Source organism: Schistocerca nitens, chromosome 3, assembly GCF_023898315.1.
Source record: "Schistocerca nitens isolate TAMUIC-IGC-003100 chromosome 3, iqSchNite1.1, whole genome shotgun sequence".
In the NCBI taxonomy this organism is placed as follows: Eukaryota; Metazoa; Arthropoda; class Insecta; order Orthoptera; family Acrididae; genus Schistocerca; species Schistocerca nitens.
In genome coordinates, this window is record NC_064616.1 from 913,796,187 (window position 1) to 913,814,372 (window position 18,186).

At 40.3% G+C, this 18,186-nt stretch overlaps 1 protein-coding gene across 1 annotated transcript in view; it reads left to right on the top strand.

Annotated features, from left to right (window-relative positions):
- Positions 1–18,186, top strand: part of LOC126248974 (dual serine/threonine and tyrosine protein kinase-like) — a 317,035-nt gene that overhangs the window by 180,323 nt on the left and 118,526 nt on the right. The window contains exons 6-8 of the mRNA XM_049950529.1: positions 5,398–5,570; positions 12,893–13,124; positions 14,326–14,564. Of these exons, the coding sequence (XP_049806486.1) occupies positions 5,398–5,570; positions 12,893–13,124; positions 14,326–14,564 (644 nt within the window). The remainder of the gene's footprint in view (positions 1–5,397; positions 5,571–12,892; positions 13,125–14,325; positions 14,565–18,186) is intronic.

The following is an 18,186-nucleotide window of genomic DNA, read 5'->3' on the forward strand; positions in this document are numbered from 1 at the left end:
TCACTGTGACTGTGTACTGTGAATATTCTGTAACTGCCATACTGGTAATTAGAACAGTGAAGATGCCTATGTGTGAAATATAATAGAGGGAAACATTCCACATAGGAAAAATATATCTAAAAACATAGATGATGTGACTTACCAAATGAAAGTGCTGGCAGGTCGACAGACACACAAACAAACACATACATACTCACAAAATTCTAGCTTTCGCAACCAACGGTTGCTTCGTCAGGAAAGAGGGAAGGAGAGGGAAAGATGAAAGGATTTGGGTTTTAAGGGAGAGGGTAAGGAGTCATTCCAATCCCGGGAGCGGAAAGACTTACCTGTCCTTTTTTCCCCCAAGGTAAGTCTTTCCGCTCCCGGGATTGGAATGACTCCTTACCCTCTCCCTTAAAACCCACATCCTTTCATCTTTCCCTCTCCTTCCCTCTTTCCTGACGAAGCAACCGTTGGTTGCGAAAGCTAGAATTTTGTGTGTATGTTTGTGTTTGTTTGTGTGTCTGTTGACCTGCCAGCACTTTCATTTGGTAAGTCACAGGGAAACATTCCACGTGGGAAAAATATATCTAAAAACATCTTTGCCTTTACAAATGTCTGCTTGTGTCTGTGTATGTGCGGATGGATATGTGTGTGTGTGTGTGTGTGTGTGTGTGCGCGCGCGCGCGCGCGCGGCGAGTGTATACCTGTCCTTTTTCCCCCCTAAGGTAAGTCTTTCCATCCCGGAATTGGAATGACTCCTTACCCTCTCCCTTAAAACCCACATCCTTTCGTCTTTCCCTCTCCTTCCCTCTTTCCTGATGAAACAACTGTTTGTTGCGAAAGCTTGAATTTCGTGTGTATGTTTGTGTGTCTATCGACCTGCCAGCAATATATATATATATCTCATTTCCCAGTATTCTTAGCTGATGCAGTCTCCTTAAATTTCCTATCCCCAGTATATATATATATATATATAGGAAATTTAAGGAGACTGCATCAGCTAAGAATACTGGGAAATGAGAAAGATTTATTGGAAAGAAGGATGTTCAAGATTAACGAGTGCATACAGGGACAATGGTAGTCCTTCTTGTTGCGTTAGTAGATACGTTGTTAATTGTCTTCTAAAGCTAGACATTTTATTCGGTTCTCTAATATAATGTGGGAGGTTATTCCAGAGATGAGTTCCTGCCACTGAGAAGGACTTCAAGAAAGTGGCTGAACAATAGAGTGGGATAGAAAGGATTTTGGTCTGATTGGAACAGGTGTTTCTGCCATCTTGATCAGACAAGAGCATTAAGATTGAGAACAGATGTGTGTGTGTGAACAGATTGAGAGTATATATATATATATATATATATATATATATATATATAAGAGAGAGAGAGCGAGCGAGCGAGCTGGTTGTTGTATTGTCTGTATTGACAATAAATGTGAGAAAAGCCATATTATTTAAAATTTGCGTAGTGTATATTATTGAAATATTTCCCATAAGACTAGTTAGACAGCAATTCAATGAAGTTTTCTCAGTCTGCACCTGCATACCGTATTTTATGGAGTATAATATTAACTTTTTCTTCATAAAATTGCCTCCAAAATTCTTATACTTGAAATTAATATAAAAATATCCAATGTTTTTTACTTAAAATTCCTGCCAGTCTTAAAAATGGCCATATATTTGATGCCACGGGAAACTTGTGTTTCACAGGTTTGCTAACACTGTCTCCCTCCCACCCCACTGTCACAATCCCAGAACACTGTCTAGCTTGTGATGCATCATTGCAGTCTACAGTGCCAGTGAACTTGAATCGAAAGTGATTTGTGTTATTGGTAACAGTACAATGTTTTTCTTAGCAGCTAGTTTTGTAATGGAAAAAATAAGAGGTATTCATAAGATGATGTGGGCTATAAATTGAAAGTAATAGCATATGCAGAACAACATGGAAAAAAGGCAGCTGAGCAGCATTTTGGCCCTCCACCAACAAAAAAAAAAAAAAAAAAAAAAATTTGTGAGTGGCGGGCTAGTAAAGAAGAACTGAAAAAAATGGGGAAGACTAAATGAGCAAATAGAGGACTGAATGTAAAATGGCCAAAACTGGTAGATGAAGTATTGAAATGGATTCAAGGTCATGGTCAAAATGGCATTGGAATTAATATAAAAACATGATTCAAATACAGGCTCGTAAGCTAGCACTATAGTGGAACTTAACAGGCTTTAAGGGTGAAGTTGGTTGTTGCTAGCAGGTTTAAAAAGTGTCACAGACTTAGCATGTGAACCAAAACCAAATTATCACAGAAAATGCCACAAGAAATGAAGAGAGAATATTATCTTTCCGTCGTGTTATTATTCAACATTGAAAGAAAACTTGTGTGGAACTAAGCCAAATAGCAAATAAGGACAAAACGCCTCAGACATTTGATGTGCTGGGTAACAGAACTGTTGCCCTGAAAAGTTCTAAAACTGTAATTACAAAAGCAAGTGGATATGCAGAAATGCACTTCACTGTTGTCCTTCCATGTTGTGCTGAAAAACCTTCTGAAACACCACCTGGTGGTGGTGGTCACGCACATCACAATGGTTAGATGGATGAGGCAGGTATGAAATTATGGTTTAACACAGTTGGGAGAGAGGAAAAGGTGCTTTACTGAAGACGATTTCTCTTCATGTGCTAGATCAGTTTAATAGTCATTTGAAAAATTCTGTGAAAGAGAAATTAGGACAGGGAAATACAGAGCTTATTGTTATTCTGGGAGGACTTACTTCACAATTGCAACCCCTTGTTATATCAGTTAACAAATGACTGAATGGAACAAATGGATGATGGATGAAACCCAGCATGAATTCATGCTGAAGGGAGGTTTAAAACGACCTACAATCTAATGGGTGTCAGTGGATAAAACAGTCTAGGTCTGGAGTGAGACAAGACATTGTTGTTAAAAATATCAAGACGTGCAGCATAAGTAATGCTGTTGATGGCAGTGAAGACCATCTCATATATTAAGAGGACTAGATGACTATGTTGAGGAGGAGGAGGAATAAGAAGAAGAAGAAGAAGGAGGAGGTCAGGTGACTATTTTAAAGGTCAGTTTGGTTTCCTAAACTTAAGAATTTTTTTTAGTCTGCCTTTGCAATTTAATAAACAAAATGGTAAAAATGTTATTTTTAAAAAATTGCTTAAAATTTAGGGTGCGACTTAGTCCGTACAATGTGGTACATACTCTGCAAGCCGCTGTTAGGTGCGTGGCGGAGGGTAACCTTTACCACTACTAGTCGTTTCATTTCAACAGCAAATGACTGCAGATTGCTGCCCACCCTGTCCATCTGGTAATTTATATATACAGAAAATAATAGCTGTCCTATCACATTTCCCTCCATCCCAAGACAGCAGCCTGAAGGTGGCTGACTGTGCCCAAAAGAGCATTCAGCTGTTCGTGAATTGCGGCCAACTCCTCCTGCCTCTGGACACAGCATGCACACATCCTACTCATGCCAGCAGAACAAACTGAAGAAGTAAACTATAAAAACAGACAGAAACTTAGATACGTAACTTGCTATCCTCATGATGTCACCAATAGACACTAATGCCTTAATGAGTTTTGTGGAAGAAATGAAAACTGCACTACAAACTGCCTGAATTTACACAAAATATGAGATTAAATCTTTTAAATAGAAAAACGCACACAAAATTTAAGAAATATGCCACTTGTAAAACACAGGGAAAGCTAAATATGTAACTTGCCGCTCTGGAGATGTGAACAGTTGACAGCAGAGGGCCTGACTGACTGGCTTACTAAACAAACAGATGGTTGTCTTCAGAACAAAACAAAACAAAAGAGCAAGTACTACACTACAGACTGAATAAATTTACACTTAGAAAACACAAGATTAAACCTCTTACCTAGAAAAATATACACAAAATTTAAGAAATATGCAACTAGTAAAAAAACAGGAAGAAGTAAATATGTAACATTCTGTTCTAGAAAATAAGCAATTTTTAGATAGATCACCTTAAAAACTGCACAATCACATGTTTTTGACAAGTCACAAAAAATTCCAGTTAACAATATTTTGTTATTGAAATCTTGTATAATATTGTTTGTGAATTGAAAAATAGTGTTTTTTTCTGGAGAAACCCTCTTGAAATCCAAATTGAGACTAAGTGTCTTATTTTGAGTGAGCTGTGTTACAGTTTTTGCATACATAATAGTTTCAAATACCTTCAAGGTTTAAGGAGGAGGTAAGTAATGAGACAGGCTGGTAATTATTAATATCGTGCTTAATGTCTTTCTTATAAAGGGTACTGACAATACCTGTGACTGCATTATCAATAAGGAAATTCTTTTAACTAGTCAGCTCATAAATATGTGGATGTAACTTTTTATAGAGAGATCATATTAAATTATGAAATATGATCAATTGTATATAAAGCAAATGGAAGAGTTCAGTTCATTGATAAGATACTGGGGAAAATAATCAGTTTAGATAGGAGATTGCCACAAAAAATATGATGCACTTATTCCAATTATATACTGTTAAAGTGTATGAGGCCAAACACTAAATACAGCTAACAGAATGTTGAACATATATAAAGGAGGAGAGCATGAATGGTCACAGGTTCACTTGATGTAGGAGAGCATCATGAAAGTGCTGTAAAATATGAACTAACAGACACTCATAGCCGGCCGAAGTGGCCGTTTGGTTCTCGGTGCTGCAGTCTGGAAGTGCGAGACCGCTACGGTCGCAGGTTCGAATCCTGCCTCGGGCATGGATGTATGTGATGTCCTTAGGTTAGTTAGGTTTAACTAGTTCTAAGTTCTAGGGGACTAATGACCTCAGATGTTTTTAAGTCCCATAGTGCTCAGAGCCATTTGAACCATTTTTTGACACTCATAGATTGACATTCCGAAAAAGATTTGGAAAACAATTTTAAGTGAGGAATCTAGGAATATAGTACAGCCCTCTGTGTATTGCCCCCAAAGCAACCGCAATGACAAGATTGCGTAATGACAATACACAGACAGATTTAAGCAGTCTTTATTCCCATGTTCCATGTACAAGAAACTGTAACATGTGATACATGTGGAAATTTCTTTTGCCATGTGCTTTACAGTGATTTGCAAAGGGTAGGTTTTGATGTAGGACACAGTGAGTAGTCACTGAATAGTGAATAGTATGGAGCTGTAACTACTTATCACTGCCCTCCACCCCACTCTCAGCTATATATTGTAGAGGAGCAATGCTTTGAAGAAGTGTTGTTTTTCAAATTTTGTGTAGCGTATCGGTAGCATAAATAATGTTCACTGTGATGTTGAGACTAAAAATTAGTGAACCAATTTAATTTTTAATTTTTTAAAATTATGACAGAAATGAGGTACTGTGAGGCACATTAATTATATGATGACCTTTTTTCAATTAAGGTTTCCACTTCAAAGAGTACTTGGAATCCACCATACCAAAAAAGTCACTGATCGACCAGGCCAGTGCTAAGTGTGAGATAGTTGATGAAATTCAATCACCTGAAAAGCTGTTCTCTTATATACGTTCCTGTCTCTGTTCATATCTTATTCAAGCTGCAAGTTCATTGAATGAGGTATGTGAACATTAACGTTCTGTAGCTATTTTAATGTAGCTTTTGTGAATAGTTTTACAATGTGTTTTTCTGTAACACAATGTTATTCATACGAGAGCGTGCTGAAAAGTAATGCCTCCAAATTTTTTGTGTAAGAACTCTTAACACTCATTAATTATACATCTTCGTTTTTCATGTCTACGTATTTGCCATTCTCTGCTGCTTCTGGGCTCTGAATTATAGCATGTAACATAACTTAGATGGTGTGTGAGAAACAGCATGCGCCAATCAAGTTTTGAGTTTGTCCACATGAGGAGCACCTTATGATTCTGCATGACAATCCCAGTCAACACACGAGCACTGTGACATCTGGAATAATCCAGTGCCTTGGGTTTACTGTCATCGATCATCTTCCATACAGTCCCGACTTGGCCCCATCTGATTTTCATCTATTTCCAAAACTTAAAGAACACCTTCAAGGGCTTCACTTTGGTAGTGATAAAGTGGCTCAAGCAGTGGTGAGTTTGTCTCTCCATCAACAAAGTCAAACCTTCTATCAACAAATTGGCCCCTCGTTGGGTGAAATGTGTTTGTTGTCAGGGCAGCTATGTTGAGAAATAAATATGTAGACATGAAGAACATAGATATAGAATGTTAATAACATTTGTAGTATTTAAAAATCTTTGAAAGTTTTCACATAAAAAAATTCATAGGCATTATTTCTTAGCACACCTTTGTAGTTTTACTTTTGAGAGTTTTTGTTGTACTATTAAATGAAAATTTGCATTTGGTTAGAAGTACTCTCTTTAATAAAGTTGCTTCTGTTTGTATCTGTTGTCATCCAAAGTCATCTTGAACCAGTTGTTGAAATAATACTGCGTAACTTAATAGAATGCCACATTTTAACAGCACCAACACATGTAATTTGTTATTCCCCATTCCATTGTCAATTTTGGTAGAATTTGCATTTTACAAGGGAAACATTCCACCTGGGAAAAATATATCTAAAAACAAAGATGATGTGACTTACCGAATGAAAGCGCTGGCAGGTCGATAGACACACAAACACACACACAAAATTCAAGCTTTCGCAACAAACTGTTGCCTCATCAGGAAAGAGGGAAGGAGAGGGAAAGACGAAAGGATGTGGGTTTTAAGGGAGAGGGTAAGGAGTCATTCCAATCCCGGGAGCGGAAAGACTTACCTTAGGGGGAAAAAAGGACAGGTATACACTCGCGCGTGCGTGCGCTCGCGTGCGTGCGCTCGCGCGCGCGCGCGCGCCCACACACACACACACACACACACACACACACACACACACACACACACATATATCCAGCCACACATATACAGACACAAGCAGACATATTTAAAGACCAATATATATATTTTCATTTCTGTTGTCCTGTGTACCTGCTGTGTGAAACACTCTGATGGAAATTGAAAGTGTTGCATGATGAAGCTCAATTCCAATATTCATCAAACTTTGTGTAGATGTGTATCACATAAGAGGTAATAAGTGATTAAACTTCATTCCGTTTGGAGCTGATGTTCATGTCAACATCAGTATGAGATGTGATACTGTCCCCCTGACTTGTTTGAGCACAAATACATTCTAGTATTTGATATGGCACAAGAACAAATAGTCTCTGAATATTATCTTGAGAAATTTCATCCCATGCCTAAAAAACAGGCTGCATTAGTTTGTGAAGATTGCTGGCTGGAGCCGGGTATGAAACTGCCTTCCCATCACATTCCAGACATGCTCCCAAGTGATAAATCAGGGGCCAGGCAGGCCAGTCCTGAGGCAATTTGTGACGTGAGCTTTAGGCTGGGGCCTTTAATTATCCTGCTGGAATATGGCATGTGGTACCCTGGTCATGAAGGATATGACAACAGGGTTTACCATTCATGTTACTGACTGATGGTCATCCAGCCTTCCTTCAACAGTTACCAAATTAGTCCTGTTGGCATATGCAATAGCTCCCCACACCATGATTGCAGGAATTGGTGAGGTGTGGGTCTTGAGAACTGTTACTTCCTCTGACCATTCACCAGGTCACCTATGAACATGATGACATGATTATTGCGACAAACAGTAATGAGACTCATTATTGAATAAATGTACCAGTTAACTCTGTTTCCACATCAAGCAGGTTTTTGTGGTCTGTGGTATGGTGGCAGTGGAAAACTACACATGGCAACTGAGGATCTCAACCCAGCTTCCCATATGCGGTTTCTGACAGTTCACGATGACACTCTGTCATGATGTCTATCCAGATTTCAGCCATTTTCGTCCATCTATTTGTCAGAAGCATTCCAACAATACTATGATTTTCTCACAGTGTAATTCTTGTGGAAGGACCTGAGTCTACTCTTCTGGCCACATTATTGTTCTGAGTTCATTTCATAACCATTCCACAGTTATTGTGGTACAGCCAACTATCTTTGTGATGTGTCAGTATAATGCTTCAGTATCCCTCATGCCAATAATTAGACAGTTCTCAAAGTTCAAAAGACAATGATAAAATTCCACATGCATGTCTTCTAGGCATGCTGTGTTGTGATCTCGACCTTTAAAACTTCCGGTAGCATTACACACACCCAAAGCCATAATGTCCTGACACCGTTCTTCATATGTAGGAATGGCTTTTTTTTTCTGCACTGATGATAAGTTCAAATAAAGATGGAATTTTAATCAACAAATCCCACTGGCACTGAAATACACCAGTGCCAGTTTGGTAGCATCTAGTCAAGATGTTGATTTTGCAACTGTTTCCATTTCCATCGATGTACAAATTTCTGACTCCTTTCATCCAACTTGTGTGTCTTGTTATGCATGACCCTCTTCCCTCGAGATTCCTGTGCCTCATTTTATCGATAAGAAGAAACTGTGTTTGAAAGTTCCATATTCTAGGCATCCACTATTGTGTCCAATTTGTAACTACCAGCTGTGCGTAGATTGTTCATTTCTGTGACTTTTTCATATATTGTCAACATTAGCTTCTGATCTTCATATTAAATGCTTGGTGCAAAGAGCAGTCTCTTAGAAATGGGTATGACTGGTATTAATATTTGATGCCAATATTGTAATATTTTGAACCTTTGCTCCTTAGGAGGATTAGAATAGTTTTAGTTTTGACAAATTATGGAAAATAAATAATTCCAAATGTGATTCTTAGGAGTGCGTTTCACATTTTAGATCAGCATCACAAAGTTGACCGGTTGTACACTGATGGATCAAACAGTAGGATGACCTTGACTGCTAAATAATTTTTTATAATCTAAATCATCAGCATCTGCCTTGCAAAGGAATTTACAGTCTTCAGTGGTGAAAGAGCCCTCCAAGTGATACAACATATGTACCTGGCAGACAGTAGTTCAGAAAGCAAGAGAGAGAGATTTTGCTCAGTTGGGTGCCAAAATACTTGGGAATAATAAAAAGGAAGGAAGGAAGATTAGGGTTTAATGTCTCACCATTGATGAAGTCAATAGACGGAGAAAAAATTTGGAAAGGGTGAGGAAGAAAATTGGCTGTGTCCATTTACAAGAACTGGCCTGGCATTCACTTTAAATTATGTAAGAAAATCACTATGGAAACAGGAGCAAATTAAGAACCTGGTACAGAAGTCAAAGATTCATACCACGGATACAGATCATACAAAGGGAGATCTCCCTACAGGAGACTATGCCACTGTGGATGGTGATCACCATGTATGGGAGAGTAAGTGTGGTTGATAAAAGCCACTATCAGACTGTTGTGTGCATCCTTGCGATCACTGAGACAGGATGAAGTCACATTGATCTGTCCCTTAATAGGCGCTGTCATTTGACACTTGGGCTATTGTATCTGGTGGGTAGGCACACCACTTTAAAATTATTAATGCACATATCTTTAAAGGAAGCCGTATTTAACAGAGTTCATTTTATGTACTGACGAGAGTGTGCTCATGATTTAAGCGTATGATGGGTGTGGTACAGCTTAATGTCTTTGTTATGGAATGGTAGGTAAGTTCAGCAGTAACAGTTGAATTTGAGATTGAGAAATGACTGTAATATCTGAGTTTTGAAACTGGAAGTTCCTTCTTATTCTTCTGCCTCTGGTACAAATACCTTATTACTATGTTATAGAGATTATTTAGCCCTAATACCTGAATTTTTGTTCTGTCAGAGTGACTTTTTTAATCGCCGTTCCTTAGGCATTTTATTGTAAATAACCCTATTTCACAAGTTTTGCGATGAAGGTAAGTTATGAATACTCTTAGCTGAGGAAAAAGGAGTTGAAAAAAAGATTATACCCAACAGGACTTGGCTCTCTGTTGTCCGATAATGGAGTCTTGAATGTTAGTAATTCTTTGAACACCCGCCCGAATCACCAAGTGCGGTAACTCATGTCCTCCAGAATTTGGATTGGTGAGTGTGCCCCAAATCAGATCCACCTTATAGATTAATGATAAGGACTGTTGAGCTGGCCAGCCTGGATGTGGTTTTTAGGCGATTTCCCCACATCCAACTAGGTGAATACCAAGCTGGTATCCACATTGTGCCTATGATACACATTATGTGAACTTAGATAATGTTCTCACACTTCAACGTGAGGTTTACCTTAGATGCATATGGATGGGGTACCCAAATTCTTTCATGGTGGGAGTGATGGTGTCAGGAAGAGCGTCCAGCCACCAGCTGTCACTAACACTGCCAAAACGCTTATATTAATGCATATAGAGAGAAACCTACTTGGTTATAAAACAATTCACTATATAATTAACAGAAAGCTGATAAGAAAAAAAATTAGAAGCAAAGATAGAGGAGCATAAATTAAAAAAGCATATTTACAATAGTATACACAATAAACATGCTACAGTGAAGGCTCTAAGCTATTGTGAGGAACTCTTGCACGAAGTAACATAATTTGATTTTCTGAAATTTCTCACCTTTTTATTTTTTATTTATTTATTTTTTTTCTCCCCAGTTACGATGGAATCTTGTTGATACTGTGACCTCTGGAATAATTTTTGCCTTTCTATACAATCTTTGGAGTAGTGTTATCCAAGGGCAAAGCATTTTCCATGTATTGTTTACAGGGAGAGTGTTGTAGTTTCTTTGGAATGATTGCATACTTACTGTTAACTACAAATAACATGAGGTAGTATATGTACAGTGATAACAGAATTGGGAGAAGCCTGTGTGAAGTACATGAATGGACCCAGCAGATCATTTTGATTTTCCTCCACTGGGTTAAGAATATTCTTTGTGAATGTATAGAGCTGCCACACAGTATTATGCCATTGGATATAATAGAGTGAAAGTATTCAAAGTAAACAAGCTTTTGCATTTCAACATCAGAGGCAGTGGAAATTATTATTATAGTAAAGCGCCATTTAATTTACAAATATGTGGTCTGATGACATTATGACACAATAACGTTGTCTTAGATTTCCACCTGCAGAAAGTGGTTAAAATCTTGTGAGCTTTTGACTGACTTCTCCTCAAGCGTTGTCAGGTATGAACTGAATGCCATGTAGGCGATGGGCTTGGCCTTTTATAGTTGTGCAGTCAGTTGTGACATCATTGTTGCTGAGTCCCTCATTGTATATGGCAGTATTTTATGCTGCACGTCTGCCATGCCCACAAACTTTATCATAAAATAAGCTGGACCCTTTTAAAATCCAGCCACTGACAACTAGGGGCAAGTAAAATGGACTTCTTGTACCCTGCAACAATTTATTTGTCTTAGTGCTGCCAAATGACAAGGACAGTGGATCCTTAATTGTGAAAAAATTAAGATACATAGATTTGGGTGAAAGTTATCGAGGACACACAACAGAAATTACTGTTAGAGCCCAATTTGTGTATTTTTCATTTCTATGTAAGGAGCATTGCAGAACATGTTAGCATATAAGGCTTCACCTGTTGCTCTGCCTTTGATGTAGGATTTGCCAGTGGTCAGTCTCGAGGAAGTGGTAGTGGATGGACGCATGGGGTTTTAGACTGGGAATGATTGCAGGGATAGAGATAACTGTCTTGGACTGTCGTGTAGTTTGATACAGATGTTAACAGAGTTTAGAATGGGAAATGGAAGGCAACATTAAGTGGTGATGTGCAGGGGCAGTTGGATTTATCCAACTATAAGATAAGACCATCAATACCTTCATGGAAAAATGTTTGCTGTTGCCTACAGAACCATGATTGTACCTAGATGTGCACTTCATCAGAAGGAAATCGATGACCACAAGTGTCTTTCTTCAGGACTCCAAAAATATAGAAATTGCATGGGGGACAGAGGATGTGTAAAGGGTTCCCAGGAACAATTCTGCTGTATACTCCAAGCTGCCTTGGCAACATGTGGGATATTTTCCGCAATATCTGTTGTTCTATTTTCTCAATGACACTGATAATTAATGATGATATCTCAACTGCATAGTGTGTTTTTGTGTGAATTACTCTGAACAGCCTAAGCAACATGCAGTCAACACATCCTCTCTCCCCCATGCAATTTCTGTATTTTTGGCGTCCTGAGGAAAGACACTTGTGGTCATCGATTTCCTTCTGATGAAGAAGTGCACATCTGGGTACAATCATGGTTCTGTAGGCAACAGCAAACATTTTTCCATGAAGGTATTGATGGTCTTATCTTATAGTTGGAGACAAGTACTAACATTATTGTGCATGTTGCTTAGGCTGTTCAGAGTAATTCACACAAAAACACACTATGCAGTTGAGATATCATCATTAACTATCAGTGTCATTGAGAAAATAGAACAACAGATATTGCGGGAAATATCTAAGACACGAGTGACCCATGATTAACCCAGGAAATCCCCTGCAGTGTTAATGAGACTGAAATAAAAAACAAAGTATGATGTTAGCTAGCACCTGAAAGAATGTTGTGAAAGTTGCTGTTGATCCACTATCAGCTAGGTGGACCATTTACAGACAGTAGATTCTCTAAATTTCATGTTCAAATAACAAAAAGAAAATGGTCTAAAACTCAAAAATGCTTGGACATTAGAAAAATGACATACCCGTAACACGATGTTTAATTTTCTGAGGACAGAAACAGTACTGCTTGAGGAAGTGCAAGTGAGATTCTTCTTGCTTGATTGAAGGTATACAAACACATTAAAAATATTTCATCTCCATTAAGCTACATGTTCATGTCTGATCATGTTTCATAGCATAAATTAGTGAGACTGTGCATCAGGGCATTTGCAATCTGTTTTCTGTCATTCCCACAATCTTTGTTCTCATATTGATGTATTTTAATGATTTTTTGTAGTGTATCTTGTTTTATTTTTGTCTCTTTGCATTGAAGCTAGAGATCCATGAATTTTAATGTCCAGGTACATACCCATTGCTTGAGGCAGTTCATATTGTCTGCGTTTGATATGGCACGGGAGATCCAAATTACTCCAAAAAGAATTCATTATGCTCAGAAAAAAGAAGAGGAGCTTTACAGAAATTTGATGAACTTTGCTTGTGAAAAACAAGAAGAGATTCGTAGGCTGGTTGAAGTAAAACTACATGAAATGAAAGAAAGTTTGATTGAGAGTGCAGTCAACTACAAATACCAAGGTATGTGCAGAAAAGTATTTATTACTTTTTATGGCCCTTTGGTAATTAGTGTCACAGCTCTGTAGGTTTTATTTACTGTCTCACAGTGAAATACGTGTTAAGTAATTGTGGTCCAAAACTAGAAATAGGATAAATGAGACTCCACATAAATGACAAAATTCTAGTTTTAAATAAAACACTGATGTCCCATGGCAGCAGTTCTGTGTGTGGATACCAATCATTAGTTTTCAGCTACAGACAGAGAAATGAATACTTAATTTATATTTTAGAAAGGGCAACATTTTCTCCTGCTCTGTTATTAAATGTATTCATACTCCATGACTGCAATTTTGGCGTATTACACCTTTCTCAAATTATAGCTCTAACAACATACAAAATGTTTTATAAAAACAAAATTGTTTTTAAAAGATATAGATATTCGTCACTATGAAGTGCATCAATGCATATCACTCCTTTCGGGAGGACACTGTCCTTCTGTCAACTGTGTTTACATATTCCATATGTCGGACAAGACAGGAGTTGTCATTTATATAAAAAAATGTAGTGCTTTGCGAAAACAAGAATATTATGTCAAACCAGGTGACTAGGCACAAACTTACTTGCCTCATTAATGATACTGTAGAAACTCCGTTATCTGAACACATAATATTATACGTTCGGTGAATTCATGCTAACACGCGTGGTTTCATGTGATGTTCTCAGTGTAGACAAGTGCTGTGTTCTTTTATACAAATCTCAAAGCCTCCTGGGTATAGATGTGGAACACGTGCATGTGGTTGACAAGAGGAGAGTGTCCTTTTAAAGGAAACAACATGCATTGATACACTTTTAGTGAAGTAGGAGAGCGGTACGTTTTTGAAAAAAACAAATTTTTTTATAAATTTTTTTTTTTGGAAACAATGTATTTGTAGAGGTAAACGAACTAAACTTAAAGTAGTTTATGCTGGTACGGATATCGCTTGAGACTGGCACAATAGCTGTAAATCACAGTTGTTGTGAGTAAATACAGTTAATAACAGTGCAGCTGAAAGACGTTATCCTCCACAAAATTTTGCAGGACTGTGGATGCAGGAGAACATAAAATAATTTAATTTACATGTTCTGGTTAATTTTGCACTTTTAGTACTTTGGTTTGTGTATTAAAGATGTTAGATAAATAATTTCTTATATATTTATTCCAATATCTTACGTTCCTTTTCAGCTGTTAATCTCCTTGAGAACCAGGAAGTCAGATCAGCACAATCAGTGCATGTTGCTACGTCAGAGATTCACTATTTAATACTGAGCCGTATAAACAGTTCAGTGGCAACACAGATAATTCAGTCAGTAGACTGTTTACAGGATACCTATGTCGGAACACTGCAGCGGTGTTTAGAGAGCTTAGAAAAAAATTGTTATGAACAAGAGGGAAATCTTCTTGCCAGTGATGCTGTAAGACAAGTGAGTACTTGAAAGTCTTCTTTGTAACATAACTTCTTGCGTAGTCAGTTTGGTTTGGTCCCTATTGGTATGTTTCAGTTGTGATGTTGTCTTCCTATGAGTTCATTTCCTTTTCTTCTTCTTGTTTCTTAATAGTGCATTTCTATCACTATAGTTACAACTAAATATTCATTTGTGCGCCTGTTGATGTGTAAATGTACTTGCATAGAAAAATTTTAAGCATGCGTGAGAGATAATTGAAGAAACATTTTTTTTACATATTCCTTTCCCGTAATTTTTCTTGGGATCATCTGAGCTGAGCTCTCCAGTCAAGGAACAAATCACTGTATACACAGTTCACAAAATGCCAATAGAAAGAGAGAAATATGTAGAAACTAGAGATTTCTTATACTGTATCCAAATAAATAATCTAATGCAGGTAAAGGCCTTAAAATTGAGAGTATACCCCCAAGAAAAGATCTCAAATTAGATTCAAGAATGTGAGGCTTACCATTAAATTTTACAGTTCTGGTGGAATTTATTGAAAATGTAACTTATAGAATAGTTGGTGGAGGTATGTACCATCTATACAACTAAATGAAGGCAGTATGTTTGTTTGCCATACACGTTTCACTTCTTTTATTTGGGAAGTGTCATCAATGGCCTGAAATACATGTTCCTTTTTATGCATACAATAAACATATTACGTGATTAATATAATATGCTGCTATATTACATTTTGTCATGGTTTTCTCTTGCTTTTTAGGTTAGAAGCAACTTTTGTAGCACAAGCTCAGTATTGTGAATGTATCATTCGGGGTTACGATATCCAGTGCAGTAACACTGAACGATACATTCCCAATACGAAATTTGTGCTACAAGAGTTGCTACTAACCTAAAAAGCAAGAGAAAAACAATACAAAATGTGATATAACAGCATATTATATCTATCACATAATACCTGTATCGTATGTATAAAAAGTAACATGTATTTCAGGCCACTGATGATGCTTCCCAAATAAAAGAACTGCAATGCATATGGCAATAAACATACTGCCTTCATTTAGTTGCATAGATGGTACATACCTCCACAAATTTAGAGTAACTAAGGGAAAGACGGAAAATAGATAAAAACAATGATTATAGAATAGTGTCATTGGTTAAAGAAGAATTACACAAGTGTAAATCCTATTTTTGTCTAACCTCCATTGAGTGAATGGTGCTGATCGTTTAAAATGAGAGGGATCTGTAGAGAGTAAAACTATAGGTTAATGTAGAAATTTAAATACAACCAACAAATAATTAAAGCAGGGTTCAAATGCTACTCTATGAAATGATGAGCCTGGCACATGAATTCAGGGCAGGCCACATCAAACCTGTCAGAAGACTGATATACACTGAGGTGACAAAACTCGTGCAATAGTGATATGCACATATATAGATGGCGGTAGTATCCTGTACACAACGTATAAAAGGGCAGTGTGTTGGTGGAGCTGTCATTTGTACTTGTGTGAAGAATATGAAAAAGTGTCCAATGTGATTATGGCCACACAACCAGAATTAATAGACTTTGATACTGGAATGGTAGTTGAAGCTCTAGACTCATGGGACATTTCATTTTGGAAATTGTTAGGGACTTTAGTATTCTGAAATGGACAGTGTCAAGAGTGTGCCAAGAATACCAGATTTCAGGCGCTACCTCTCACGGCGGACAATATGGTGGCCGACAGCCTTCTCTTTATGGCAAAGAGCAGCAGTGTTTACATAGAGTTGTCAATGCTAACAGACAAGCAACACTATGTGACATAATCACGGAAGTCAATGTGGGATGTACAATAAACATATTTGTTAAGACAGTGGTAAAATTTGGCATTAATGGGCTATGGCAGCAAGTTAGTGACATAAGTGCCTTGTTGATAGCATGGCATTGTCTGCAACACCTCTTCTGGGCTTGTGGGGCTTGTGACCATAATGGTTGGACCCTAGATAATTCGAAAACCATGGCCTGGTCAGATGAGTCCAGATTTCAGTTGGTAAGAGATCATGATAGGGTTGACATGTGGTGCAGACCCGCGAAGCCATGGAACCAAGTTGTCAACAAGACACCGTGCAAGCTGGTGATGGCTCCATAATGGTGTAGGCTGTGTTTACATGGAATGGACTGGGTCCCCTAGACCAACTGAACCGATCATTGACTGTAAATGGTTATGTTTGACTACTTGGAGACCATTTGCAGACATTGGTAGACATCATGTTCTCAAACAATTATAGAATTTTTTGCCCTGTCATTGGGCCACACTTGTTAGTGATTGGTTTGGAGAACATTCTGGACAGTTCGGGTTAATGATTTGGCCACCCAGATCGCCCTCTCTCTCCCTCTCTCTCCCTCTCTCCCCCTTCCCCTCTCCCTCCCCCTCTCCCTCCCTCCCTCTCCTCCCTCCATCCCTCCCTCCCTCCCTCCCTCCCTCCCCCTGTCCCTCCCCCTGTCCCTCCCCCTCTCCCCCTCCCTCCCTCGCCCTCGCCCTCGCCCTCGCCCTCGCCCTCGCCCTCGCCCTCGCCCTCGCCCTCGCCCTCGCCCTCGCCCTCGCCCTCGCCCTCGCCCTCGCCCTCGCCCTCGCCCTCGCCCTCGCCCTCGCCCTCGCCCTCGCCCTCGCCCTCGCCCTCGCCCTCGCCCTCGCCCTCGCCCTCGCCCTCGCCCTCGCCCTCGCCCTCGCCCTCGCCCTCGCCCTCGCCCTCGCCCTCGCCCTCGCCCTCGCCCTCGCCCTCGCCCTCGCCCTCGCCCTCGCCCTCGCCCTCGCCCTCGCCCTCGCCCTCGCCCTCGCCCTCGCCCTCGCCCTCGCCCTCGCCCTCGCCCTCGCCCTCGCCCTCGCCCTCGCCCTCGCCCTCGCCCTCGCCCTCGCCCTCGCCCTCGCCCTCGCCCTCGCCCTCGCCCTCGCCCTCGCCCTCGCCCTCGCCCTCGCCCTCGCCCTCGCCCCCGCCCCCGCCCCCGCCCCCGCCCCCGCCCCCGCCCCCGCCCCCGCCCCCGCCCCCGCCCCCGCCCCCGCCCCCGCCCCCGCCCCCGCCCCCGCCCCCGCCCCCGCCCCCGCCCCCGCCCCCGCCCCCGCCCCCGCCCCCGCCCCCGCCCCCGCCCCCGCCCCCGCCCCCGCCCCCGCCCCCGCCCCCGCCCCCGCCCCCGCCCCCGCCCCCGCCCTACCCTGTGCACCGCTGCGGGGTTCGACTAGTGACGAGCTTTTAGGACGAGTCCGGTGTCCGGCGTACTGGTGGAGGCTGGGGTACCTCCATTGCCGAACAGACATTCACAACTGCTTGCCTGTTACGCAGCACACATTCGTAGTTCTCCTGAGCATCCGAATTACCGTCTCCATTTCGCACCCGTGGCAGACTGTCTCCCGCATGGGCGGCCCAGGTCGAGTCTAACGATTCTGATTCGCATGCAGTCCCTTCGCTCCGAACTAGAGTCTTTCCCTTTATCACCTCTACTTACGGTCCATTCACATACACCTCCATGGTGTACGCCTCATCCACAGCTTTGTACAGCTTTGTCTGGACTTGTCACATGACCCTAAGGACTCTGTTAACCCTGCAGCTCTCCACTGTCACTTCCTCTCGATTCTTGACATGTTCCAGGGCTCTGAAGTGGTTT